General features: G+C 30.4%; 1 protein-coding gene across 13 annotated transcripts; it reads left to right on the top strand.

Moving 5' to 3' along the window:
• The first annotated feature begins 4,832 nt into the window (after nucleotides 1-4,832).
• On the top strand, nucleotides 4,833-26,837 carry LOC145319551 (troponin T-like). 13 transcript variants are annotated; one of them, XM_080161751.1, is made up of 19 exons: nucleotides 4,833-4,990; nucleotides 5,968-6,048; nucleotides 8,061-8,126; nucleotides 9,869-9,898; nucleotides 10,234-10,372; nucleotides 10,948-11,052; nucleotides 11,502-11,564; nucleotides 12,046-12,105; nucleotides 12,406-12,514; nucleotides 12,984-13,096; nucleotides 14,886-14,956; nucleotides 19,647-19,668; nucleotides 20,194-20,274; nucleotides 21,023-21,101; nucleotides 23,358-23,456; nucleotides 23,785-23,820; nucleotides 24,696-24,734; nucleotides 25,777-25,871; nucleotides 26,240-26,837. In XM_080161751.1, the coding sequence occupies exons 2-18, from the start codon at nucleotides 6,014-6,016 to the stop codon at nucleotides 25,827-25,829; spliced, it is 1,200 nt and encodes a 399-aa protein (XP_080017877.1). In that variant the 5' UTR covers nucleotides 4,833-4,990; nucleotides 5,968-6,013; the 3' UTR covers nucleotides 25,830-25,871; nucleotides 26,240-26,837. The 13 variants fall into 13 exon arrangements, with proteins under 13 accessions (XP_080017877.1, XP_080017874.1, XP_080017876.1 ...); XM_080161748.1 differs by lacking the exon at nucleotides 14,886-14,956 and adding an exon at nucleotides 15,230-15,300 and having other exon boundaries at nucleotides 11,502-11,565; nucleotides 12,041-12,105; XM_080161750.1 differs by lacking the exons at nucleotides 14,886-14,956; nucleotides 21,023-21,101 and adding exons at nucleotides 15,230-15,300; nucleotides 20,577-20,655 and having other exon boundaries at nucleotides 11,502-11,565; nucleotides 12,041-12,105.
• The last annotated feature ends 592 nt before the right edge of the window (nucleotides 26,838-27,429 follow it).

Raw genomic sequence — 27,429 nt, 5'->3', positions numbered from 1 at the left:
CAGTTTCAAACAAACCTTTGTACAGTAAAGAATAATAGAAGGGATAACCATATTCATTATAATACATTTAACTTTTTCTTCGTATTTTCGAGCACTTTTTCATTATTTTGTTGTTTCTTTACTTTAAATAACCTAATTTTTTTCAAAATATATATCTGATTTTACTATAAATATATGAAATATGGTTAATTTTGTGCAGGTTGACAAGGATTAGATGTGATTTAATCGAAATATATTCCTACAAATTGAGCTGTTTGTTTTTCCTTGGATAGTCTCTTTTCAACATCGCTGCCGTGTATTATTCCACTTAAGTTAATGTTTGTTTGTCCTATCGTTTCAGAGATTCGCTTTTGTCTATAAAAACATTTTAATATAGATTGGATTTTCCGTTTTTCTGTATGTACATTATTGTTCTTGTTCTTTTTTGTATGTACATTGTACATTATTGTTCTTGTTCTTTTGTTTCCGATAAAGTAAAGTAATGTTTTGTCTTTGAAAAGCAACCTACTTTTACTTTTTAAAGTTCAAATTTTCTGTAGCTTTTTACTTTTTACATGTAAAAGGCACATAGATTTATATAGAAGTAGACTAAGGTAGTTTTTAAAAGCGAAGCTTTTCTATAATTAGGGTCGGTCCATCCGTACGTCCGTACTCCGACCGTAACGGATAGCTTTTTTTGTTAATTTAGGCCTGTTAGAATTGATATATCGATTTAAAACTTTGCATGGTGATTCCTTTAGTAATAAGGTACGGTTTAGAAAGCGTAGCAACTCTATAATCATTACCAGAATGTCCATACGTCCATTTGAAACATGTTGATTTTTTTACTTTTTTAACAACTAATTTTTATGTGAACTAATTATCCTATTGATCTGATTTTTGGTATACTTATTCCTGGGACAACAAAGTACAATATTATAAGCAATATAATCAAGTCCTAAAAATGTAAGTATGTCCATAAACATTTTTCAGTTTTCCAACAAATTTACTTATAAATTTGCTTCGACTCTTATTCATTTATATTCTGATTATTCAGTTCTTACACTATTCAAGTGTTAATGTTTATTTGTCCCACCGTTTCAGTGTCTCGCTTTTATGGATGTTGTCATCCTTGTTTATTTACTTTTATATTCATTTAATTTGTTTACAAATTAGCCCATACTATGTATGTATGTCCGCTTAGATCTTGTAAACGGTTGGAACGATCATTCAACAATATTTAGGGAAGTTTTACTTTGATCCTGTTTAGGTTTAAATCTGTTAAAAGAAATCAATGCTATCAATCCAGGAAAAAAATATTTTCTTAAATAACAAAAAAATGATAATAAGCTGGGCCTGGCATTCCAACTACACTAACTAATAATGTCTCACATCTGACATAGCAGCAGTCTTAACGTCCTAAATTGTGCCGCGGTTTTATTTTCTAATTACTATTCTATGGGACAAGAAATATTGTAGTAAAATCTTTGTTATCATCCTTGGAACCAATTATACCCCATCACTCTTTATGTATTTGCTTAACAGGGAACTCTGATCCTGCAGGCCACTAGCCTCAAAAGCTCTTCATGTCCTAACCTTTTTAAAACATTTAAAGCTTATTTAAGTTGCAAAGCTTCTCTATAATATATAAATAGTGTACGTTACTACGTTCGTACGTCAAAACATTACACTGTCCTCCGTGGTTAGGAAAAAAATACATTATGATATCTTTTTTGTTTTCAAAATAAAAATAATCAAGACTAAAATCAATTATTAAATTGCAAACCATTCATATTCTAATTATTGGACGAAGACCAAACTGCATAACTGCACCACTTTTGACGTCATATTCTCCATCTCTTTTTTTAGGGGTTTTCTTTCCCACTTCATTATATGACGTCACAGGAATCAAAAGTTATTCAATTTGGTCTTCGTCTAATTATTGCTGCGCTGCTGTTGGGTATAATTGTGTCCAAAATTTTTTGAAACGGGGAGGTGCGGGGTCATGGTGCTCTACTCTCCAAAAAAGTAATTATTTGCTCACATTAAACATGTAAATTTTTTTCCTTGATTTTACCGGTCTAAAACATTTCTAAAAGTCAATCATATCTTAACATTCTTTCAAAATTGTCTCTCTTTCTCTCTCTCTCTCTCTCTCTCTCTCTCTCTCTCTCTCTCTCTCTCTCTCTCTCTCTCTCTCTCTCTCTCTCTCTCTCTCTCTCTCTCTCTCTCTCTCTCTCTCTCTCTCTCTCTCTCTCTCTCTCTCTCTCTCTCTCTCTCTCTCTCTCTCTCTCTCTCTCTCTCTCCCTCTGTCTCTCTCTCGCTCTTCTTATCTATCTATTTATTTATTTATCTATTTCCACTATTTAACTTAAATGATTGTTTTATTTTTATCGCGAACTTCGAAGCTACTCAATCCCTTACTATTTCTGTAAGTTTTCATTTGTATATTTAGTTAAAGCTGGGTTTTGTGTGGTTGATTCCCCCTGTATAAAATAAATTTTTGAATGGATAGAAAATAAATCCTTAACTCATATTTTTGTTAATACATGATTTCCTAAGAAAAGAAAAAAAACAAGTATACGCCAGTAAAAGATCTAGTCTAGAATTTGATAATGATAATTTTTACCATTTACATGCAAATGCATGCTTTTTCTTTTCATGTGGTTACTCATAATATCTTGGCCGATACTAGGGATGCTCTATACATACATAATTAAAGCTTTTCTATAATTAGGGGAACGGATAGCTTTTTTCGTTAATTTTTGCAAGTTAGAATTGTCCTATCGATTTCAAAGTTTACATGATGATTCCTATAGTAATTAGGTACGATTTAGAAAGCGTAGAAACTCTATATTCGTTACTAGAATGTCCGTACGTCCATTTTAAACATGTCGATTCTTAACTTTTTGACAACTACTTTTTATGTGATATAATTATCAGATTGATCTTATTTTTGGAATACTGATTCCTAGAACAACAAAGTAAATGTTATAAGCGAAGCATCTCTTTAATAATAATCAAGTCCTAAACATGTAAGTATGTCCTTAAACATTATCCTGTATTTAAGTAATTTTTCAACAAATTTACTTACAATTTCTTTCGACTTTTATACATTTATATTCTGATTTTTCAGTTCTGACACTCTACAAGTGTTAATGTTCGTTTGTTCTACTGTTTCAAAGCTTCGTTTTTATGGATGTTGTCACCCTTGTTTATCAAAGAAGGGAATTTTTTTCTATATAATAAACAATTACATCAGTTACTTGAAGCAAAGCTTAAAGCCAAAACATTCTCTACTCTTTCCATCAAAGTGCATTGTCGAGCACAATCCCCCCTTCCCTTGTTTTATAAAAATTTAAATCAGGAGGGTAGTTTTTAAAGTATTCTTCTTTTGGTCTAGTTAGGTTAGATTATATTTTTACAGGGTAGACCCGCAGGTTTAGGACACCGCAGACGGAGGCTCCGCAGGGGTAAAGCACATAAAAAGTTGAAGAAGAAATAAAATTCAATTTCACCATCCATGTAATAATTATCGGAGAGACTGGGGACAATGGGCTGTTTATTAAAGAAGTGCCTAAAGTTTTATAATAACGTTTTCTAAATCGTTGACAATTTTGGAGAATTTAGTGAATTTTGATTGGGTAATTTTATCTATAATAATACTGTATGAAAATTAATTTATCGGCCTGAATATTATCCCTGAATAATTATTGTATGTTTTTAGTAAGTTTAAAAAATAGAAGAAAACTTGAAATAAGTGCTCTAATAGTGTTTTTGTCCTGTCCTTATGCTATTTCTAATAGCACAGCTACTATATAACTAGAATACGTTAGAACATTTATCAGAAAATATAAATGTTATAAATAAATTTGAGATTTTGGACAATCTTATGTACAATATAATTTTTTTTATAATTTCATCCTAAATAACACAGACTTTCGAGTATGATAATAATGTAACTGGACAAAGTGTTTTAAAAATCAGCCATGTGACGTCATTTTAGGGGTTTTCTTTTCCACTTCTCCTCTCATCTCCCTCATTTTTATGATGTCACATAGCTAATTTTTTTAGATACTTTGTCCAGTTACATAATAATTTGTATAAAGAATGCTGACTATTTTTCGTCTGCCGCTTATGTACAACATTATCCTTGGTATAAACTAAACATCTCCTTCTTACTACCCTCCCTCCTAGCTTTCCCCACTCCCCTGTGTGTGGCAGGTAGCTGTAACTCGCTACTAGCTGAGCCGGGCAGCTTTCTACAGGCACATAAACCTCTCAAGGGGACTTTTATGCTGGCTCAGCAATTTAGGGATTCTCAACAGCATGCTATACACACACACACACACACACTCACATAGATAGATAGATATACAGCACCTGGAGGGCTGAAAAAGTGGAAGGTTTGTTATCAGAATGAAAGTTGTAGAAAATGTTTATACTTAAACTGAAAATAGGGTGCCTTTAAAAAGTAAGTAATTTATAATTTTAAAAAATTATTCTCTTCAGCTGAATATAATTAGTAAATCATTAGATTAATGAATAAAGTTTGAGAAAAAAAATGTTTAAAATTTTTAGGCTATTTGTCCTCAAATGTTTACCTTGAGATAAGAAGGTGGAATTTTATAGTAAAGTGAAAAGGGGAAACAAAAATTGGGGGCAATAAAAAAGGACATGAGGATTTAAGCTAGGCAGTGGGAATATTTAAACAGAGCTTCATTCAAAGTTGTTGTTGGGGGGGAGGGGGGGGGGGATAATATCATTTGGACATATTGAGGAGTGACTTAATAAATTTGAAATTGGAAAAATGAGAAGGAGAAAGGGGGAGGCAGGGGATGAGATATCTAAGGACAAGAAGAGCCTTTCTACTTTTCTGGGCAGCTGGAGGCTGCAGTGGACTATTCCTGGAAGGAGGATCAATACCTTGATGTTGTATCCCTGGCCTGTTTGACCGCTAGTGGCCAGGAGAAGCTCAGCTTTGTAACACATCTCTCACAAGCTCTAGCCAGTAAGTGTTATATAAGATTTATTTTAATTAAAGCATAAGTTATAATTAAATATGATTAGTGGAAAAACGCAAAAGTTAGGTACATCTATCTAGTTTTAGATAGGGTATTTTAGCTTCAAATATAAATAAAGTTAAAGTTGCTAATATATCAGAATTAATACAAATGAATAAGATATCTAATCCAATTTTTCAAAAATAAATAATTATAATATTAAATTTTTGTAAAGATTTAGATTTAGCTTTTTTGAATGAAAGTCCGTACATCATTCATTTACAAAGTCAAACACATTTGCTCTATAAATTTCCATAGTTCACTGGTCAAATATTATGAAAGCTTTTTGTTGCGCTTCTTATAGACGTAATTATTATTATTTATCTAAAGAAATGATTCCTTCAATTTGATGAAATGATCCAGAGTGATTGGAATTTGCGCAATCAGCATATTTTCTACTTTGGGTACAGCTTTCAGCCTTCAGCCATGCTGTTTTAATCCTGTGTCCTTTACTTTCTTTTTTAGAAAATATTAACCCAAATCATCTTGAGAGTAAGGACAGAAGTTATTCATTTGAATTTTTCTATTATTTGCCCCTGCAATAATATGAAAGTTTTAGTTACCAAATCAAATGATAGGAAAAAGCATATGAAGTAGATGTTTATAGTGCCTAGTAGAAATTACGTCATATAATACAAATGACCACTGATAGCCCAGTATACATTTTACAATAGGTCTATTGCAATATGTTTTGGCATATCATTGGTCATTTGTATTGTATGACGTCAATTTTTTATTAGGCAATAAATATTTCATGCATCTTGTGGTTATATAGCATGCAGTTGTTGTTATCAATACTTCATTTATATATTAAAATCAACTTTTATTATTGACTGATGACCAAACATTTCAAGTGCCATATCTTTAGTTCAAATTTAGATGTTTGTTTATTGTAATATTTGTCCTAAAATTTTAATTATTTCAGCTCATATTGAGTATAGTCCAGGGAGTGCTAATCCAAAACCTTCACAATGTCTGACGAAGAATACTATGAGGAGGAGGAAGTGTAAGTTTTTAAAATATTTAGTAGCACAATTATTTCATCAATTAATGAATACTCAATCCTTTTATATAAAGTAGTAACCTTTTTTGTCTGTAGCGAAGGATCTTGCTAACCACTGAACCAATATAGTTCTTGTTGAAAATGTAGCTTTTCATAGGTTCTGGGGGAGAATACCATCCTCAACCAAACAAAAATCGCCCCTAAAAAAAAAATACCCAAAAAAAAACTTTATCTCTTAAAAACTAAAATTGAAAAAGGGTGGAGACAATTTCCTCCCTCCCCCCACCCTTCTTACCTCCCCTCCTCTAGAGCCATTAGACGCCTCTAAGGGCACAGCCACTGGTTTAATTATAAACTTTAAAGTTATTAATTTACAGTATTAATATTGTCAAAGTCTATAAGTTCTTTCTCAATACCATTACTAAAATTTATAAGTTCTTTTTAAAACATTACTTAAGCTACAGAATTGGTTCAGTATGAGATTTATATTCTTTAATACTCAATTCATAATTTTTTTCATTTAATAGAACTCCTCATGGGAATATTTTGTATTAATTTTACTATTTTTTCATGATTTGTGTTACAGCTCCAAGTATGTATTATTCTTTAGAGATTTTAGAAATTGATTCTTTATTTCTTTTTATAAAAAAAGGATATCTAGAAACCTTAGAGTTTATCATAATAAATTATTTTATAAACATGTCTATAGCACAAAATTATTTTTTATGAATTAATCAGGTAGGAAGGGAAGATCTAACTGTAAATTTTACCGCCCCTAAAAAGTTCAGAAATAACTTTGGGGATAATATTAAATTATTATTTGGTTATAAAAAAATAAAAATCTTTTCAATCAATAATTCTAATCTACATAAGGGGTAGTTTTGTTTTCAAAAAATGTAGATTACACTAGTTTATTGTCCCATTCCATAAGTTTCCTAGGTTTCATCAAATAATTTAAATATTTTACCTAATTTTTTATTTGTTTCATGTGTTCCCAACAGCTCCAAGTATGTATATTTCAAATAAAATTTTGCCTAAACAAATTGTCCTACAAATTTGCTTAAATAGTTATAAAAAAATAGTATGTTTTTGTGAAAAAAAAATATAAGTTTTTCTTGATAATATTTGCAACTATGAATGGAATGAGTTGCTCTTTTGATCAAGGACAAAACTAATATCAATATCTTAACTTTCTATTTCTGACTTATGACCTAATAAATAGAAAGATTAATCTAGAATGTTGTAAGAGTAAATATGAAGCAAACATTAAGAAATGTTTGTTTATATTTAAATTGTAAACTATCCCTGGATTACAACATATTCTAGGAATAGTATCCTCACTTTTCATTCTCACAACAGAGCACAATCCAAAATAAACAGAAAAATTTAAATGCCAATTTTTCTGTTGGATCTAATGTAATTTAAAGGGCCTTAGTTTGCTCTATTTTACCTTTAGGAAATGATAAATGATCACAGGGGGCACAACTTTCTTTTTTTTAAGTTCAGGGGAATTTTTTGGTGAACTTTAAGTCTTTTGTAAAAGCTACAATTGCTTTCAAAACATTTTACTAATTTCATATAATAAATTGAAGAAGTAAAAAAATGCTCTGTGTAGTTTTATTTTAGATTAGATTAAAAACTAAACAAAATTAGTTTCAAATTTAGTCACTGGAGTGTGTTATGTAGTTTGGAAAAGCTGTCAAAGCTTGTTTTGCATCATTAAAAAAATTTAAAATATAGTTTTATGAGTTGAATTGAATAATAGTTCATAATATGATCTGCTGGGAAAAACTAAACAAAATTAGTTCCAATTTCAGCCACTAGAGTGTGTTTTAATCTTAGTTACTGAGGAGTATGATGGAGAAAACTTAACAAAATTAGTTCCATTTCAGCCACTAGAGTGTGTTTTTATGTTTGTTAGTGTGGATCAATAGTTCAAAAAATAGGCTGCTGAGGAAAACTAAACAAAATTGGTTTCTTTTTAAGCCACTAGAGAGTGTTTTTATGTTTGTTAGTGAGGAGTATGAAGAAGAGGAGGAGGAGGAGGAAGAGGAATATGAGGAGAAGACAAATCCTGATGAGTAAGTATTCTAAATAGCTTCTAAAATAAAATTTCCCAGATTTTTAATTTAAAATCCTCGATTTTGTTAATTATATATAAATTTTACTTTTAAAGCTTTTATATAAAAATAAGTTGTAAGTCTAATTCTTAGTTTGTTCTAAATAAAGTTTGTAAACCTTCATATCCGTAAAATTGCCATGTTCTAATTAATGCATTAAATATACAGAGCATGTTTTCTAACATGGGAGAAATATTTTCCTTCTATATCCCAAACTTTGGTATAATTAAGTTAAATGTAAAGCACCTCAAAGTTTTAATGGCTTTTGTTCATAGTTTCTTTTGTAATAAGAACAAGAAAATTGTAACTTATTTTCATTATAATGTTTCATTTATTTAAACATAATTTAGTAAATATTATGGTGTTATCCCTCATTATCAGAATAAAAAAATACTTTTAGAAAAGCATGAAGCTGACTGAGGCTTTACTAATCTGGCAATTAGGGATAACCTTACCAAAAAAAAACCTATCATATGTTATCATCTAATGTAATACCTATAAACCCATGAGAAGCTGACCTCTACCTCGCCTACCTACCCTTTTGCTCCTCATATAGTAAGATTTGGTGATTTTTATTTTATTTTAATCTGTTTTATTTCTATCTTTTTATTTCTACCTTTTTATGCAGTTGATTATTTATTGCAAATGATCACTTTTAGACTAACTGCATAAAAAGGATTCATTTCTTTAGTTTTTTTTAGTTGTTTTTTTATTATTTATTTATAAAAAGAATGGTTATTTAATGCACAACCCTTTAAACATCAAGGCATTAATAATCAACCCCTATATTTAAAAAAACAAGGATGACAACATCCATAAAAGCGAAGCACTGAAACGGTAGGACAAACGGACATTAATACTTGTATAGTGTCTGAACTGAATAATCAGAATATAAAAGTATAAGATTCGAAGCAAAATTGTAAGTAAATTTGTTGAAAAACTGCTTGATACAGGATAATGTTTATGGACATACTTACATCTTTAGGGCTTGATTATAGAGTTTCTTCGCTTAAAATATTGTTCTTTGTTGTCCCAGGAATCAATATACCAAATATCAGATCAAACGGATAATTAGATCATATAAAAATTTGTTGTTAAAAAAGTAGAAAAATCAACATGCTTAAAATGGACGTACGGACATTCTGGTAATGATTATAGAGTTGCTACGCTTTCTAAATCGTACCTAACTACTACAGAAATCACCATGCAAAGTTTGAAATCGATAGGACAATTCTAACATGCCTAAATTAACGAATAAAAGCTATCTATCTCGGACGGACGTACGGACGGACGGACGGACGGACGGACGGACGTACGGACGGACGGACGGACCGACCCTAATTATAGAAAAGCTTCGCTTTTAAAAACCTCTTGCACTTTTATTTTAAAGCTTTATAAAGTATAGTAAATATTCTACAGAAAGGACTTAATTATGTTATCATATTTGAAAATAATTATTTATATGAACCAAAAAGGTCCTAATTTGGTTTTAAGTAGATTTATTAAGAAAAAAAACATTCTTTATAATCATACTAATTTTCTTATTTTTTCATGTGCTGTGCAGTACCTCGAAGAAGTAAGTTTTTTTTACTTTTATTTTATTTTCTCTCTTCTCCTTTATTTTTATTTTTTCGCCACCAAGCAGTTATGATGGAGTAAAAAGGGAGGAGGGGCTGTGAGTTGAGGTTGGTAATTATTTTTAGGAGAAAATCTGTTAGATCTGCCATGTCAGAGTAAGTTTTATTCAGAAAAAAATTTGGAAAATTTTTAATATTACATACAATATTTTTAATTTAAAATATGAATGAGATTATGTAAGGTTATTTTAGTAGAAAAAGTTAAAATGTGGATATAAAATATTAGTTTTAATGTTTAATATGAATAAGATAATACTATACTATTAGTGAAATTATATGATACTAGAAAAGTTTTGAGAAAAAAAAATAAAATAGTGTCCACAGTAGGTGTTAAGAGTAAGTAAGGGAATATGATAGGTTTAGAGATGCAACTATTTAAAAAAAAGTTAAAAATGAGAAATATTAACTATCCCTGCTTGCTTGCTCCTCAGGGGGGATGGAAACTTCTTGAAGGCCAGACAGGAGGCCAAGAAGGGAGAGTTGGACGAGCAGCTGCGCGAGTACATCAATGAATGGCGCAAACAGAGGTCAAAGGAGGAGGAGGAGCTCAAGAGGCTCAAGGAGAAACAGGTACAGAAATGATTCTTCCCTCAAAATTCCATTGTTACTTTGTTACAGTTTAAAAGTTATAGAAAGGGTTTTAGATTTATTTAATCACCAATAGTAATCTGTTTAGCCTGTCCTAGGAGTCTATAAAAAATGAAATTTCTTGGCTGCTATAATAGAAAGATGTCTAAAATTTCTCCGTACCAATGAACATTTACATCCTAAACTGTTTTAGTTATTTTACAAATAAAAATAGCATCAACGATTAATACGTATATTGACATTAATTGCATTGAAATACCATGAAGTCGACTTAAACAATAGAGTTTTTATTCCAACACAAATCTAGTAGTTTAACTGGGTTACATTGTGTATTTAGGCAATGGATTTATTATTACTTGGATATTACACCATATTTTAATGTTCTCTTATAAATTGAGACTTGTAGCTGGCCAAAATAACAATAGCCCATTCCATTCCCTTTACCTCCTAGTGGATGAACGGCCCGACCGATAAATGACAGGGGAAATAGCAACCTAAATTGACGACAATTTTTTCCCTGTCACAATATTCACGTATATTGTACGTCCATTATTTAGGCCAAGAGGAAGGAGATTCGCGCCGAACAGGAGAAGAAGTTGGCCCAACAGAAGAAAGAGGAAGAAGAAAGATTAAGGAAGGAAGAGGCTGAAAAGAAGGCAAAGGTGAGTTATCAAGCTTATTATGGTGACGTCATACTGGCCTACCATTGGTCAATCAAAATGTATACTGGCCTGCTATTGTTAAATTAAAATGTATACTGACCTGCCATTGGTCAATTAAAATGTATACTGGCCTGCCATTGGTCATCATACATTGAGTATATACATACCAGCTGTCATATACTCTTAATTCAGTTAGGACTTACAGACAAATGTTGTGCAATTAGAGGTTTGGTTGTCTATAGTATTTGGCTTAAAATTATGCAATTAATTAGCAAGATTTGGTTCAGGGAAACCCCTTTAGTTGTGTATACCGTCCTCTGCATCCTATCCTTATCCTACTACATCTCGCTAAATAGAGACTTAAATCAAATATATTCGAGGTTTTTTTACATATATTGATAGCCTTTTTTGCTTGATTGTTAAAGCACTAATTTATTCTTGTTATTTAGGAGGCCGAAGAGAAGCGAAAGAGGCTTGAGGAGGCTGAAAAGAAGAGACAAGCTATGATGCAGGAGTGACATGACAACCCGACCAATATAATAAACAGTATTTCGCTTCCTTTTTCTGTATTCGTCCTTGTAATACTGACAGTCAGAATTTTTGGGTTTCATCTTTAAGTATTAGACACATTCAACCTTGGGATCTTTAGAGATAAGACAAAAGACGATAAATTTATGTACAATATACATACCCAATGATAATAACCCCTGTAGATTAAAGCATTGGTTAAATAGGAAGGACACTACTTTTTATAAAAATATCCAAATTTTTTGTGAAAACAAAGAATGCAATGGTATTATATAACGTTGGGTTCCAGTGTAATTTATGGCCCAATGCTTCCTCTCTCCCTGTTCAACCTTAAATTACAACAACAAAAAATAAAACTTCTTAAAATTTCTATTTAATAACTATTTATAAAAGATTACAGTTTTTTGGCGCTAAAAAGCGCAAAATTTATGTCGGTACTGTCTAAACAAGAACACATAGGCACAGAAGGATAAGCAGTCAAGTGGGGGAGCTGGAAAAGGCGGTCAGAAGAAGGGAGATGGCGGTGTAAGTATATTATAGAATAGCTTTGCTGCTCTAGATTGTATGTATATTCGTCTGCTAATCATAACAATAAAATTATAAAATTAATGATTAAAATAAGACACCTTACATAATTGGGTTAGGTTAGATTCGGTTGATAAATTTTCAAACAGCAAAATGCTAAGCTCATACAAAAAAATCTCTATCATCCTAGAGTTATAAAGTTCTCTCTTTTTATAACTAATTTTGGACTATAAAATATACAGAAGTTGTTATTTCATAAAATTCTTTAAAACCTCTTAGTACTATTTTTTTTATTTCTAGATGGCAAATGTTCAAGACGCCCGCAGAGAGATGACCAAGACAAAGGAACAATTGGAAGAGGAGAAAAAGATTTCTCTTAGCATTAGAATCAGACCTCTGGAGCTGGATGGTGAGTGTGAACATTGCTATCTATAATATAAAGTAGTGAGGATTTTGTCTGAATCTAAAGATCTGAGAAAATTATGGTCCAAATTGGCTGTTATGTAAAGGGAAGCTTTAAAAATATCTTAGGGTGACTTTAGGCTATTTACCTGATCTACCTTGCTATCCTTTAGATGCTAGGGGCGCAGCCGCTAGTAGTTTATATATATACAGTAGTAAGGTTAAAGGTCTGTAGCTTAAGATTTCGATAGCTACTAAACCATTTACCAAATAAAATACATCTATGGTGTTCTTGGCATTAACACAGGCTTTCAACAATTCTTTTTTTTAAATATAAAAAATAATTGATGTCTTTTAAATCTTTCATTGAACAAAAAAGATACGGTCATATTTGCCAATGGTCCTACGGGGGTATATGTACCATAGTTATTAAAAGAGTACCGTTTAGTTATTTAATTAACTCCAATTTTCTACAGATATGGACACAGACAGCCTGAAGTCGAAGGCCAGCGAACTCTGGGACACAATTGTCAGGCTGGAAACAGAGAAGTACGACCTGGAAGAGAGACAGAGAAGACAAGATTATGACGTAAGTTATTTTCTCTTCAAATCAGCTGATTATCAAAAATGGCGGCGAACTCGTGTTCATGAAATTTATTTTACATAATAAGAACCAAATATATTGATAGGTAGGGTTAAAAAAAACCGATAGGAATATAGGATTAGGCAGCTGCTTGACATCCGCGTGTAAGCCTCAGTGAAACCGTCATAATATAAACTTAAAATTCAGCTGGATGTCTAAACCTTTTCCTAAACAGAAAATCCATCTTTTCATAATTTTATTTTTAAGATTAAAAGTTAAAATCTAAGGCTTATGCGCGGCTAAGGCGCGGCTGCCGAGCCCTGATGAATTGATTGTGAGTTACCTTGCAATTGACTATAAGATTTTTAGAATAATGAATAAAGTATAACTTAAATTTAATCATTGAAATTAAAAATTTGAAACACATTCAATCTAAAAAATGTTTTATAAAATGAACTCGAGAAAAAATGCTTGAAAATTAAAAAGAATATTTTCAATTTGAGTTGATGTACGTCATTTCCTTCGATTTTCTTCGAAAATTTTCAGGGTCACATGGATAGGTCATTGATGAAAATTTTATTTTACATCCAGTACAAAAATTAAATTTTAGTCTTTGCATAAAACAATACCAATGCTTTCTCCTTATTAAGAATATTAAGTTTTTTTCAATGAATAAGGAAATACTAATATAAAATATCCTCCTTTTCCCTACCACCTTATCCCTGACATACTCACACACTTATATACTCCCCCCTCCTCCCTCCGCCTGCAAGAATCAGATTTCCTTGAATTACAAATTCCAGCTTATTCATTATTTTTATATAAACATGAAAATATAAATATGTCAAACTCAAAACATATCTAGAATCTTTTTTACAGTAATAACTCGTTAATATTTGTAAGCTTGTTGTCGGGTTGGTGAAGGGTTCGAATCTTTGCCTAAACTAATTCATAACTAAAAACGTCAATTATTGACCAACAGATGCAATATCAGAAGCGCAACTTTATAAGTGAGAGTAGGGCGCATGCCTTGGCCAAAAACAGGCGCAACTGAATAAAACTTCATAATAAAAGTCATGCAACTAATAGTTGGTTGTCTGTAATAGTTGGTTATATCTACTTTCCAGAACTTTACAATTACATTAAGAAACGTTTCTTAATAAAATCAGATTTTCTGTGAAGTTTAAAATAAATAAATTTGTAGTTGAAAGAATTGAAAGAAAGGCAGAGACAACAAAATAAACAAAAAGCAATTAAGCTTGGCTTGGACCCTGAGTAAGTTATAAATAACACAAATACAAGACATTTTGTTATTTGGAATTAATGATTTTATATTTTTCTTAGATTTAGCTCATTTTTTAGGAATATAGTATTATTAGTAGTATATTATTAGATGTTATTTATTTATATGCTAGTAAGAATTGGGGGAAAACTTGTGGTTTTAGTCGACTTCTATTTCTTTCTATTTTATTAATTTTTCCACTAGATTTTATTTGTTAAAGTTTTATTTTGATAATTACGCACTTTAATTGAAAAATATTCAAATAAAATCGCTTAATTTATGTTCCTATTTGATTTACTATATATTTTTAGAATATACTTATTAATTTGTTATTAAAAGTACATTTCTGTATATTTTAGTTTTTACTATAGATTTAGTCTTATATCATAGCAGTTTCTAGCAGAAGGAGAAGTTATTCTTTTATTTTGTGCCATTTAAAGTCACTTTGACAAAAACAAAGCATTTGACGACTCCTTATTAATCCATAGTTTAAATAGTATAATGATTATTTAGTTAGTAGAACTGAAAGAAAGACAAAAACAGCAGCTGAGACAAAAGGCCATGAAGAAGGGGCTAGATCCTGAGTAAGCCCCTATGAAAACATCCTTTTTCTTTCCCCTTTTTGTAGTGTTTCAATAACTGTTCCTTTTTGTGGAGATTTTTTCATCCTTTGGACGAATGCCCCGATTTTTAGAGTGATTTTATATATTAAATTTGTAGATATCCATCTTAACCATTAAACCCTTAAAAATAATCATAATAAATTTTTCAATATTTTGTGGATTTTTAAAGGTTTATTGGAAGATTTTTTACCTAAACTTAGAAGAAAAAAATAATCCAAACTAACATATTTTTAGCTAAAAGAGCTGTCTGAAAGACAAACCCAACGTCTTCGTTTAAAGGCCGTAAGAATGGGCTTACACGCCGAGTAAGTAAATTATATGTGTACGTGCTGTACATGAAAAGCATTAAAATAATAAAAAAAGAGGTCTGGATGCTTTTGTATATAGCTTATTTGTGTTGCTATATTTATATTACAAATCATATCCTTCCATTTGAGAAAAAAATTTATTTTAATTTTTTTATTAAAGCAAGAATTCAGCTCAAATTAGAATTTAGTTTAATTTGCATGAATTGTTATGTGTGTTTTTTTTGTAAAATTATATAATATAATCTCATATAAGTAACTAATAATAATAAGCATGTTTTATTTATGTTGTAGATATTTTATATTCATACATGTACCGTACCAAAATATACCATTGGGAAAAGAAATAAGATTCACATTTATGTACAAAATTTTCCTCGTGGAAATTATTAATTTCTATTTCAAAATATAAATTTTATGTATATTAGCTTTAAGAATGGGAAACATTTTGAATTGTACTTTACATTAGAATTGAAAGTTTAGTTTTAAAGCCCTCTTAAAATTCTGAATTACATTTTAAGCCATAAGCTTCATTTTGATTGACTTAAATACTTCAAAAGTACTTTTAGTCAATTTAAACACTACTTTGTCTCGATATTCATGAAAGAAGCAGAGCATTTCAGTATTTATAGCTCTAAAATTGAAAACATGACATTTGGAATATTAGGAAAATATCAACAAAACACATTTTTCTCCCAATAGATTTATTATCCTAGATGGCGAGTAATACAATATTAGAAGATTTTTGTTTATATTTAGATGGTTGACTATTTATGTAGCCAATTCGAATAGGAAAGTAAGAAAAAATATACTGTTCTTTCAACACTTTCTACTGAATAATATATTCGGATTGCTCCTATATTGTTTTCCCTTTGGCCCAAGTAACGAATTGGGGATCTAGACCTTCTATGTTTATTTTTCTCCCCATTTTAATTCCCTATGTTATATTGAAGGCGTGACAAAAAAATAACAAATTTGAAATCTCTTAGTTTTATTACAAAATTATTAATTTGATATAGCTTAAAAATAATTAAGCAAAACTAAAGAAATTATTATTGATATTTCTTATTTTCTTATTTTTCTCCCAAACATTTTTCGTAATAATTTTTCACTTAATTTACACTCAAATTTAAGTTTAAATCTAATTTGATTGCCTTTTTGATTTAAACTACATTATGTATTTAATTTTACCATTATTTAAGTAAAGTTTTGCCATAATTTAGCAAATTTGTGTAAACTTCCTAGCCACAGAACACGTTTATTTCCCCCTCCCATATTTAAACAAGAGGCTTTTAAACTTTCATAAATTCAGAGGGACTGTAACAAATATTCAAGAAAATAAAGATATTGTCAATAAATCACTGAATACGATGATATTTTTATTAGGATTTGATTCAAAATTAATGAATATGAAAAAATTCCGATTTAAATAATTAGTAAAAATCATAAAATATACCTATAATTTTTTTTCATATTGGAATATAAACGATTTATTTTTATTTCATATTTTCATTTTTTGCTGAAAACTTTTACCAGTCCTTGCAAATATCTTAAACAGCAATATTCACCAAGATTTACCCACAAACACTCAATACAATTACACACATACACAAAACACACACACACAAAACACACAAACACACACGCACACACATGTAAACAGAAATATGAAATGTAGGTCACCCTCAATTAAGCAAAGAAAAACAACATTTCAACATTTTTTTTGCAAATCTAAAAACAACACAAATTTAGAAATATCATTCCATTGCTTTCCAAAATAATGGTTTCTTAATCTTTCCAGCATGGCTTCGAAACAGATTAATAACCGCTGGATTAGAACCGGTTCTCATCCATACTGAAAAATTATCTATAATGCGCATCATATTACAGACAATTTTCCACGATTATTAAAATAAAAATCCTAGAATTTGATACCAGTTTTGTTAGCCTGGCCATTGACTCCCCGGGACTAACAAAACTCGTTTCAATTCCATAAGTTTTCATTTTACTATTCGTGGAAACCTGTCTATAAAACGATGCGATAAACAACTTTTACTTAAGCTTTTTATTTTCTATCCCTCACTTGCATTTGTTTTTACTTCATGAATAAAATTTATCTTATTTATAAAAGTATCACAATAACGCGTCATGCATACTTTATTTTACAAGAGGCGCATCTTTTATAGAATAAATACATGTTTTTCAGTATGTAACAACTTTGTTTAATGGCGGATTTTTATATCTGTCAAAAATTGCATTCAGTTTCATAAACATCCTCTTACAGTCACAATTGGGCTAAAGGATTTTTTAATTTTAAAAGTATCTTTATAATCAACAAATATATTTTTTGAATAAAAAAGTCCTTGTTTCTTTTAAACTAAACAAATACCAAAAATTCAAGTTGAATTTCACAATTTTTTGCATTTTTGGTGCAACCATAGAAAAATATAGAATGTTCTAGTATATAATAATATTTTAGGGGGGAGAGTTTAGAAAACCCTAACTATAATCTTTTAAAATCCACTATCCTCTAGTGAAAAATTCCAGGTTCAGGGGTAGGTTTTTATTTGCCATCCCCACCTAGCCTAAATTGTATGCATACTCTAAATTCAATTTCACTCAAAGTTTTGCTTAATTTTTTAACTGAGCACTAATTGGGCTAAATTGGCAACTATTTTTCCCTGTCATAATATCCACGTATATTCTACATCCATTCCAAGAACTTGAAGAAGAAAAAATAAGCTACCAATCCCATGATCTATATTATTCTCTGGTTGCAATCCAATCTTTGTCAATCTTTATATTGGCCAACTTTTAACAATTTTCCCAACATAAAACTTTCAAACATTGAATATTTGAATATTTTTTCGGCATAAAATTTTCATATTTTATATGTAGAATGTAGAATTAGATGTAAGAAAATATATTTACTCTATTGTTTTTATATAAAGTTAACTGAGAGGCCAAATGAATTTTGTGTATGTTTTTTCTATGCAGGCTTAGCAATTATGTTATTTGTGTAAGTTAAAATTAAGACTGTTTTTAAATATTAAAAAAACGAAATCTAAATTTATAGAAGATTAAAATTATTCATATAGAAATTGAAATGTACATATTTTACCCAATTCTGTATCTAAGAGAATGTAAGTTTTTAATCCGCTACTTAAATTTACTTAAATACTTAAATTAAATTAAAGAAAGTTTATATAAATTTACAAATGATTAAAATATTTATGATTTGTATATAAATGTACATAAAACATAGAAATTGCATGAATTTATACTTTTCAAATATATGATTTTGTTTTTTTGTGTGATTTTTAGGTGTGTACTTTAAGTTAGAAATAGTAAAATATAAATTGGAATCATAATTTTCATTGCAAAAATTAGCAAAAATTTATCCCTGTTAAACTGCTAAATTAAATCGACAACCAATCTCAAACATTTATTTAGTTAATATTATCGACATGTTATAAAATTGAAAATTGTTATTTTGAATTATGGAAAGAAACGAAGTAGCGGGTTTCTTTGTATTTTCAAAGTAGCTTTTGATAGGTTATTTCAGGTTAGGTAAATGTTAATGATTGCCCCGCAGATTTAGGAAATTGGTCCCGCAGGGTTAGACTCCTCTACAGGAACTAGAAATAGGAGAAAAGTTACCGTGAAAATCCTCTACTAATTTCTATCCATGATCCGTAATTTGAAACCTATATTAACTGACAATCAAACATCACAATATCATGTTGATATATTAACAGTATAAATCTTAACAGAGATAGATTCATTTTTATGAATTCTGGTTGAAAATTATGGTAATAAATTCACATAAATTTTCATAATTTCACAACGAGTATTCTATTTTATAAAGCATAAGGTTCCAGGACAAACGCAGGAGTCCCAAACGTCGGAGTGGAAAACGCAGGAGTGTTACAATACTAATCTAATTAAGTATTTCTATACATATTAGGTCAGATTAGTTAGGTTAAGATATGAATGTACAAATAAGCCCTCTGCAGGAATTAGGAATCTTTAAAACCTATAAAATGGTCTAAAATAGGTTAGGTTAAGTGTCCACTCCTCCGTTTGTTCAATCCGACGTTTGGGACTCCTGTGGGTTTCATCCCAAAAAGACCGTTCACAAAAATGTCCAAATTAGTTATTGTCAGATTATTCATTGCTTAATCATACATTCTACTGAATATGATTTGTTGAGAAAAAATCCTTTACTGAAGTTAATTCTTACAAAACTTTATGTTTTGGATATTGCTGCGCTGCGTATGGATGACATATATAATTGTCCTTGTCTTTCTTTTATAAATTTTATTAATGTGATTTTTTTATTTTAGGGCTCTCACTGGCAAATATCCTGTAAGTATTCTTTCATTAGAAATATATCATTTTTATGTTCTTTTTATGAACCTAATTAAATTTATAATAACAAGGATGTAATGTTTAATAAAAGTGGAGCTTTTTGAAAAGACAAACATAATGATTAAGAACTGTTTTTATGAAGTATTCGCATATATGTAGAACTTTTTAATGATTATGATAATAATTAAATACCTTTCTTATGGTTGTATTTTATTTTGAAATAAGTTGGAAAAGGGGGGGGGGCTCGTTTGTTTCTTTACTACATTAGGTCAGAATAGGTTAGGATATATGGGTACTGGGTTGCTCCGAAGGGTTAGGGCAACGCACTTATAAATCATGCAGGGTTATTGCCTGCAGTAGTAGTTAGAAATAGGAAAAAAACTACCCTCCCCCTTATTTCAATTTTTTCAAAAAAATAAGGGGGTTGAGCTTTTCATTGCTCTCATACAAATAATAATTTATCATCTTTGTTAAACTAAAGGAATTTAATCTTAATGAATCATTTATTTTTAAACTTTTTAGCCTAAAATCCGCATGTACTCTAAATATGAGCGTAGAACAGATACCAGAACATACGAGGACAGAAGGAAGCTCTACGAAGGGGTAAGTCTAAATTATCAGTAGTAGTGCAGCTACTCTATAATTAGTGTATGTTCGTACGTCAGTCTGTGCCAATGTATCAAAGCTACTTGTTAATAAAAAGGGATCCAGAGAAAACTTATTATTTGCTTTCACTATGACTTAAGTAAAGTGTTTGATAGTTACACTATTATCTAAAAGAAATAATTTTCTTTAAATAATGAGCTTTTAAGAATATTTTATGTTTTTTTATGAATTTTTACAGTTTAAGGTTTTTTAAGGCAAACAGATATGCATTATATATATATAATTAATAAATTTCCAAGGGTTGGGATGTATTGTACGCCGAACTATTGGAAAAAACCTGGAAAGAAAAAATGGATGAATGGAGCAAAAGACCCAAGGGTGAGGGGGGTTTGAAAGTGTATAGTTTAGAGATTCATATTTGATAAACTTTCTAAATGACAGAAAGTAAATATTGAAAGATTTTTAGTCATAGATTTAGAATAAAAATAAAAATATAACCAATAATCAGAAAAATAATTCAGAAAATTGTTTGGGGGTCAGATTGTTAAACAAAACAAAAATCATAAAAAGGCTGATTTTCAATTCATTATGCTTTCTAACACCAAAACAATTTTCTAATTATTTCTCCTATTGGTCTTAACTACCAAAACACACATTGATAACTCGGCTTGTGGAATGAGCATCACTGTGGTCCAAGATTTAAACAAATTCTGTTTTCATACTAACACTGTGGGACCATACCTAGGGCTGGGAGATTCTTTACCTGGAGGTCCTGGAGAAAGACTGGAAGGAGAAGTTTGAGGATTGGAACAAGAAAACCAAAGGTAACCCCCGCCACAAGACATTGGGGAGTTACTTTGTTTATTAATATACCGCAAATATTACAAAAACGTTCTTAATGTTGGATGCTCTTTATAATGCCAATAAAAAAATATGTCATACAATACAAATGACCAATGATAGGTGGATAACAAAGACTAAATTACCAATTGCAGGCCAGTATACACAATAATTGACCAGGCCAGTATGACAATATTTTTTAAGGCACCATTAAGTGCTTCTTAATGTTGTTATTTGGGTAATCTGTTTGATTCTCAGCATAATCAGCGTTATATTAAAGATGTTAAAAATTTTAACTGCTGCTAAAACTTTGATAATAAAAATTGTGGGGAATGTCATTACATTTAAACAGGAATTATCATGAAGAAGAATCACATGTATTTTTTTTCTTATCTACCATTTCGTTTGATATCATGAATTACAAAATATTTTATCTTAGAGTCAACTTGTAGTTTTCATTTGAAGTAGTTTGATATAGTTTACTTTTTCCATTAATATTTAATGTTTAGCAACATTAGATAACATTACAACTAGGGTTGGGCCGGATATCTGGACAACGTTCGATATCCGGCAAATTACCGGATATCCGACATTACAAATCAGCCGAATATCCGAAATCCGGATTGTTTCAATATCCGGTATACGGCCGGATATCCGGCCCAACCCTAATTACAACATAAACAACACAATACAATACAATTCTCTGCCCACATAATTCTAGAAGCGCAGCAACTCTATGATTATTCAGGTTGCCTGTATACCTTTTCTGCTTTATGACATCTAAAAGTATAAATTGCTTAATGTGCAATGATCCATAAAAGAAATATGTAATATTCAGTGGTTTATGACAGCGTCTTCAAAAATGTAATTTTTATTTTCAAGTCATGCTTTTATAATCTTCGTCCTAACATATTACGTACATAATTTCTTTTTCCTCTAAAACTTTTTTATTTTTTTTAACTTACCTTACCTCGTAAGGGCAGGATTCTCCTTCGATTTTTTAGTGATTATTTAGAGAATGCAGAGCATCATCCGCTTATAATGGGATGAGATAGTCTAACATCCAAGGATATTTGGTTAAGTAACATCCAACAGACAACCAACCTAAACATTTTATTAGCTAGAAATTCAAGTTATGGACATTATTAACCTAGTTTCCATTAAAACTGAGACATAAAACATTGCACCAACAAAATAAGTTTGAAGCAAAAAAATAAAGATTTAGAATTTTCGGATCTAGTGCAGTTTACAGTTAAATTTTCTTTTAATAATAATGATCTCCACAATAAAAATAGATTTTTAAAGCATCTAGCTGCAAACGACTGAACGTACATGTTATGCCCGTAGAATTAAAAGGCCTTTAAATAATCTATATTAAGGAAGATCCGATAATATACATGGAGGGCCTGGCTAAAAAAAACCGCGTAAAACATGTCTATTTTGCGCATTGAAGTCCGCTGCGAGCCTTTTGACCATTGGCAATTCCAGATTTTTAATAGGCCTTTTTTGTCGGCTACATTAATGCGCAAACTTAATGTGTTTGCTTAAACGCATGGCTGTAGAGTGTAGAAGTGTTTTTTGTTTAAAATAATCGATAACAGCAAAATTTTACCGAGAACTGCACTCGATCCGAATTTTCTTTTTAGAAGCTAATTTAGAATTTACTTGTGGTAAATCCAACAGGATTACAAACTAAATCCAATTTATTCCACATTTAAGATAGAAAACTTTATTCAAGTTAATTTTTCATTTTCTTGTGTTTTATCATTAATCATTTCTGGCATTTAAAATGCTAAAGTTTTAATCTTAACTTGTAAAACAATTTTTAGGGAAGATATAGGACATTGTAAAGAAATTTTTTTAAAGAAAAGGAGGGTTTGGGATTGGAATATATTCAGTCAAAAAGTTGCATTTATTTATTAGTATTGAATATATTTTGATAGTGTATTGGAATCGAAGTAAGTCATATAAAATTTAAACATTCTGTTCTGAAAAAAAAATTTCTTAGAATAATTATTATGATTGATTTTCAAAAAGGAACACTTTTTCTTGAGACTTCTATTTGACCTACTTTACTTTTGTCTTTTTTTTCTTTCCTAATTAAAAGAATATAACTAAACTAGAATTGAAACTATAATCTAATGAAAATAATTCATCTTTTATAATTTGATTCATTTCATGATATTCTACTTTACATGACTACACATTTAAAACATGAAATAATTATGTTTAAAATTTAGCCAAGCTGCCCAAGTGGTTCGGAGAGAGGCCCGGCAAAAAGCCTGGTGACCCCGAGTCTCCTGATGACGAGGAGGATGGACCTGCTGAAGCACCTCCAGGTAATTAAACTGATGACCCTGGGAGGGAGGAGACATTGACCTATTTATTGCTCTAGTCCCCAACTTCTTATAATAACTTTTTATTATTCGTTTTTGTTGGTGTGTTTATTTTACTTTAGGTCATATTAGGTTAGGTTATATTGGGTACTGGGCAACCCGCAAGGGTTAAGCATTGGAGAAAAACTACCCATATATATTTTTAAAAATAAGGCGGGTGGAGGGGAGTATTAGTGCTCAGCCGGAACTATGTGGGAAAGTAACTGCAAATGATGATAATATGAATCAATTACAATTAAGACAGTAATTGACAATGATGACTTAATTGCAGGTGTTGAGGAGGAGGAACCAGAGGAGCCAGAAGCTGGTAAATAACAATTAATGCATGATTTTTTATTTAAGGATTAATCTAAATTTTTTTCAGTTTCAGATTATTTTGTTATTTTCTTTTATTTGGTTCAGCTACTAATTGATTACTATTCTTTTATTCTAGTTTTACCTATGTGTCTTTTCTTTTCATTTAATTATTTTTTTTATTTGTAATGATTTAACAATTTCTTTATTTAATTTCAATTTTTATTTGAATATTCTTTTTATTAATTACCTTTGTATGATTAAACACTTGCTGCCCTGCTTTTAATCCATACACGTATTGTTAATGCATATTAGGTTAAAGTTCTGATAAGTTATTAATGTTTTAAAGCTTTAAATTCATACCCTCATGTGCTTATGCATGAATTTTAAATTATACTTCATATTATTGATGATTTAACAAAGCAGGTTCAATTAGAACAGAATCAACAGATCAAATACTTAAGCTAGAAAAATTTGTTGATTAAATCTTACTTTGACAGTAAATCAAATGAACTGTCATAATTGAGCCAATTTATATCAATATCTTTAAAAGCAGAGAGAGAGGGAACAATGGACTGTTTATTACACTAGTCCCTAAAGTTTATAATAACGTTTTCTTATTCGTTGACTTAACTACTTTCATTTGCATGGGGACTTTTAATAGATTTTTATTGTTCTGTTTATTAACTTTAGAGTCCAAACGTTTCAACCACTACTTTTAATTTACAAAAGGGGTAATTTAGTGTATTAACATTGATGATGTAATCAAACTTTTGGCCATTGTCTCATTCCTTTAGATCCCTGCTTTAAATGATTGTTTAAATACTTTAAAATCTGCTTTGGATGATTGCAATGAAGATCTGGAGGAGCTAACTGATATAATTGTAGGAGATGAGGAGGAGCTTGAAGAAGAGGCTGAAGAAGAGGGTACTGTTAGCAAAAATTAAATTTGATTGCAAATTTGGATCTGTCATGTTTGAACAATAATCATATGAAAAGAAAAATTAACATTAAGGGGCTGTTAAGCAATTTGACATTTCCATAATATTTAAAGAAATAATTTAAATAATAATTTAAAGAAATACATCAAAGGTGACAGATCTAAATTCTCGATCATAAGCATGTTTGGTTGATTGTAAATTATCAAAGCTTTATAACGTTTTTTATATATTCCATTGCAAACTTTAAAATACAATTCTCGGCAGCCAAGAGTCAGCCACCTGTAAGCCTCAGGGAAATCTATGTTAAAATCAGCTGGAAATTTAAACCTGACCCAAATATGGCTGTCCCTCCCTTTTAAAACATTTTCTAAGCTTCCAAACGGGCTTGAATTTGAGGCTTAGTCGCAGCTGTCGAGCTCCACTTACATATTTAAAGCTTTGATAAGTTGATTTGTAAAATTAGCTGTTTTTCTCATTAATATGACCTTTTTAAGGTTCTTGTCTCAGTAGCAATGTGAATGAGGAATGAAGATTTTGTAGATAATTAAATTTTCAGATGTTTAGTAGATATTTTGGTTGCATCATGGAATGTTCAATGTTATTATTGTCAATAGGTTTCTACCTCAACTATTTGCATGAAGGGTCATGTAGTCTGGAGTTGTTACTGCATGATTTTACTTTCGAATTGTAATAGTTGACAAACTGGAGTCAAATTCTTTTTCAATGTAGATAATTTTATGTATTCTTGTTGCAATTCATTTGTTTATATTTATGCATGTTAGGGGTCAATTATAACCTATTTTGATTGGTCAGGAATATTTGATCATTGATTTCAAATTGATTTTCACCTTTGTAATATTCAATAATAAAAAAATAGTCTTTTATCTTATGGGACATAGATTTATGTTATTTATGTTTATTGGTTATAAGAATTACAAATCCTTTATTCTCATTGGTCAGAAATTTAAATCCTTGATCCTGATTGGTCATTATTTTTAAATCCTTGATTCTGATTGGATAATATTCAGGTGAGGAAGAAGAGGAGGAGGAGGAAGAAGAAGAGGAGGAAGAGGAGGAGTAACTTGATCAATCAATCAATCAATACAGAAAATAATTTTTATAGGTAATATTCATTTTAGCCATCAAATAACTGCAAACGATCATAAATGCTTAATTGAGTCCACTGGATTGAGTAATCTACACAAAAAAGAACAGTAATCTTCCTTTTATATGAGCTGAGTATTTTATATTTTTATCTTATTTAATACAAAATATGGATAAAAAGTAGACGGACATCATAGTTATAGAGTAGGTACTACTACTATTATATGAATTAAAACTAGAGAGGTTTTTTTTAAAGTCAAGATCTTTACCATTCCAGAAATAATAAAAAAATGACAGGCCACTACTAACAATCAATATTTTTGCCAAATAAATTAATTCTTTGGATACAACCTTATTCTAAAATCTACTAATTTTTTTATATTTTAGTTTTCTGTGCATTCCTCTGACCTTGACTCTACTAACCCTGACATCCGCTGCTGGGCAAATTCAGCATTCTCCTTATTCTCTGGCATATCCTGACAGTCATCAGCAGCCGCCAGCCAGCCATCATGATCATGTAATAACCTGGCTGGCACATGTTTTTCTACTGCGTAAAATGGCTTTCTTTGAAACAAATCAAGCTGCTGCCAGACTGGCCACTCAACTCCTTTTACCATCAACAAATTGTATACCTGTAACTAAATGTTAAGTCTCCTGTTCCCGGCCACTCCACTCAGCTGCATGAGTGTGCTTGTGCTAGCTAGAGTATTGACATACACAGCTCACTCTACCACTACCAGAAGCTGATGTATACAACAACAACAACAATATCACCATCAACAACCCAAACAGCATCTAACCTACAGTGCTTTTGCCCAAGTTTAAGTCTAACCTACTTTGTTATATAAAAAAACTATCATGTGATACACAGACCCACAAACCTTTCTCTTGTTGTTTCCTATTGTTCATTGTGTGATTGGCGAGATAGATGTTAAAGCAAAATTCATTTTTAATCATGGCGTCCAAATAAAGATGAGAAATTACATTAATTTTGTGCTAATCTTTGTGTACATTTTTTTGTTTTTTAAATTAATTCTTGTTAGACAATTCTGTCAGGTCTTTTTGTCGCCCAGCCCCTTTTTTTAAAGGATGAAAAAATCTTTTAGAATTGTGAACTAATGGAATAAATGTTACTTTTTCTAGTACAAGCATCTGATTTTATGTAACATTTAATAATTTGCATGGTTATGGTTAATATTAAAAAGTAAAAATCAAGGGCTTGGCAGCCGTTAGCGTAATCCACGGCCCTTTTCAAAACTACGTTGGCTGACGGCAATTTATCAGCTACCAAATAAACAAAAATTCGTTAATCATAAATGGCGACTGTCTAAAATTGCACCGTGGTCGTACCTATCTTTTAAGAGGCGAAGCTTTTCTATAATTAGGATATGTCCGTCCGTACGTCCGAAACGGTTAGCTCTTTTCGTTAATTTGAACCTGTTAGAATTGTCCTAATAGTTTCATACTTTTCATAGTGATTACTTTAAAACCTAGGTACGATTTTAGAAGCGTAGCAACTCTAATCGTTACAAGAAAGAGATTTTTTAGACTTACAAATTGATGTTTAGCTTTTTAAG

This window comes from Acartia tonsa, chromosome 5 (assembly GCF_053477335.1).
Source record: "Acartia tonsa isolate MP-2025a chromosome 5, ASM5347733v1, whole genome shotgun sequence".
Taxonomy (NCBI): Eukaryota; Metazoa; Arthropoda; class Copepoda; order Calanoida; family Acartiidae; genus Acartia; species Acartia tonsa.
Note: the sequence above shows the minus strand (reverse complement) of the source record. Positions and strands in the feature narration are given on the sequence as shown.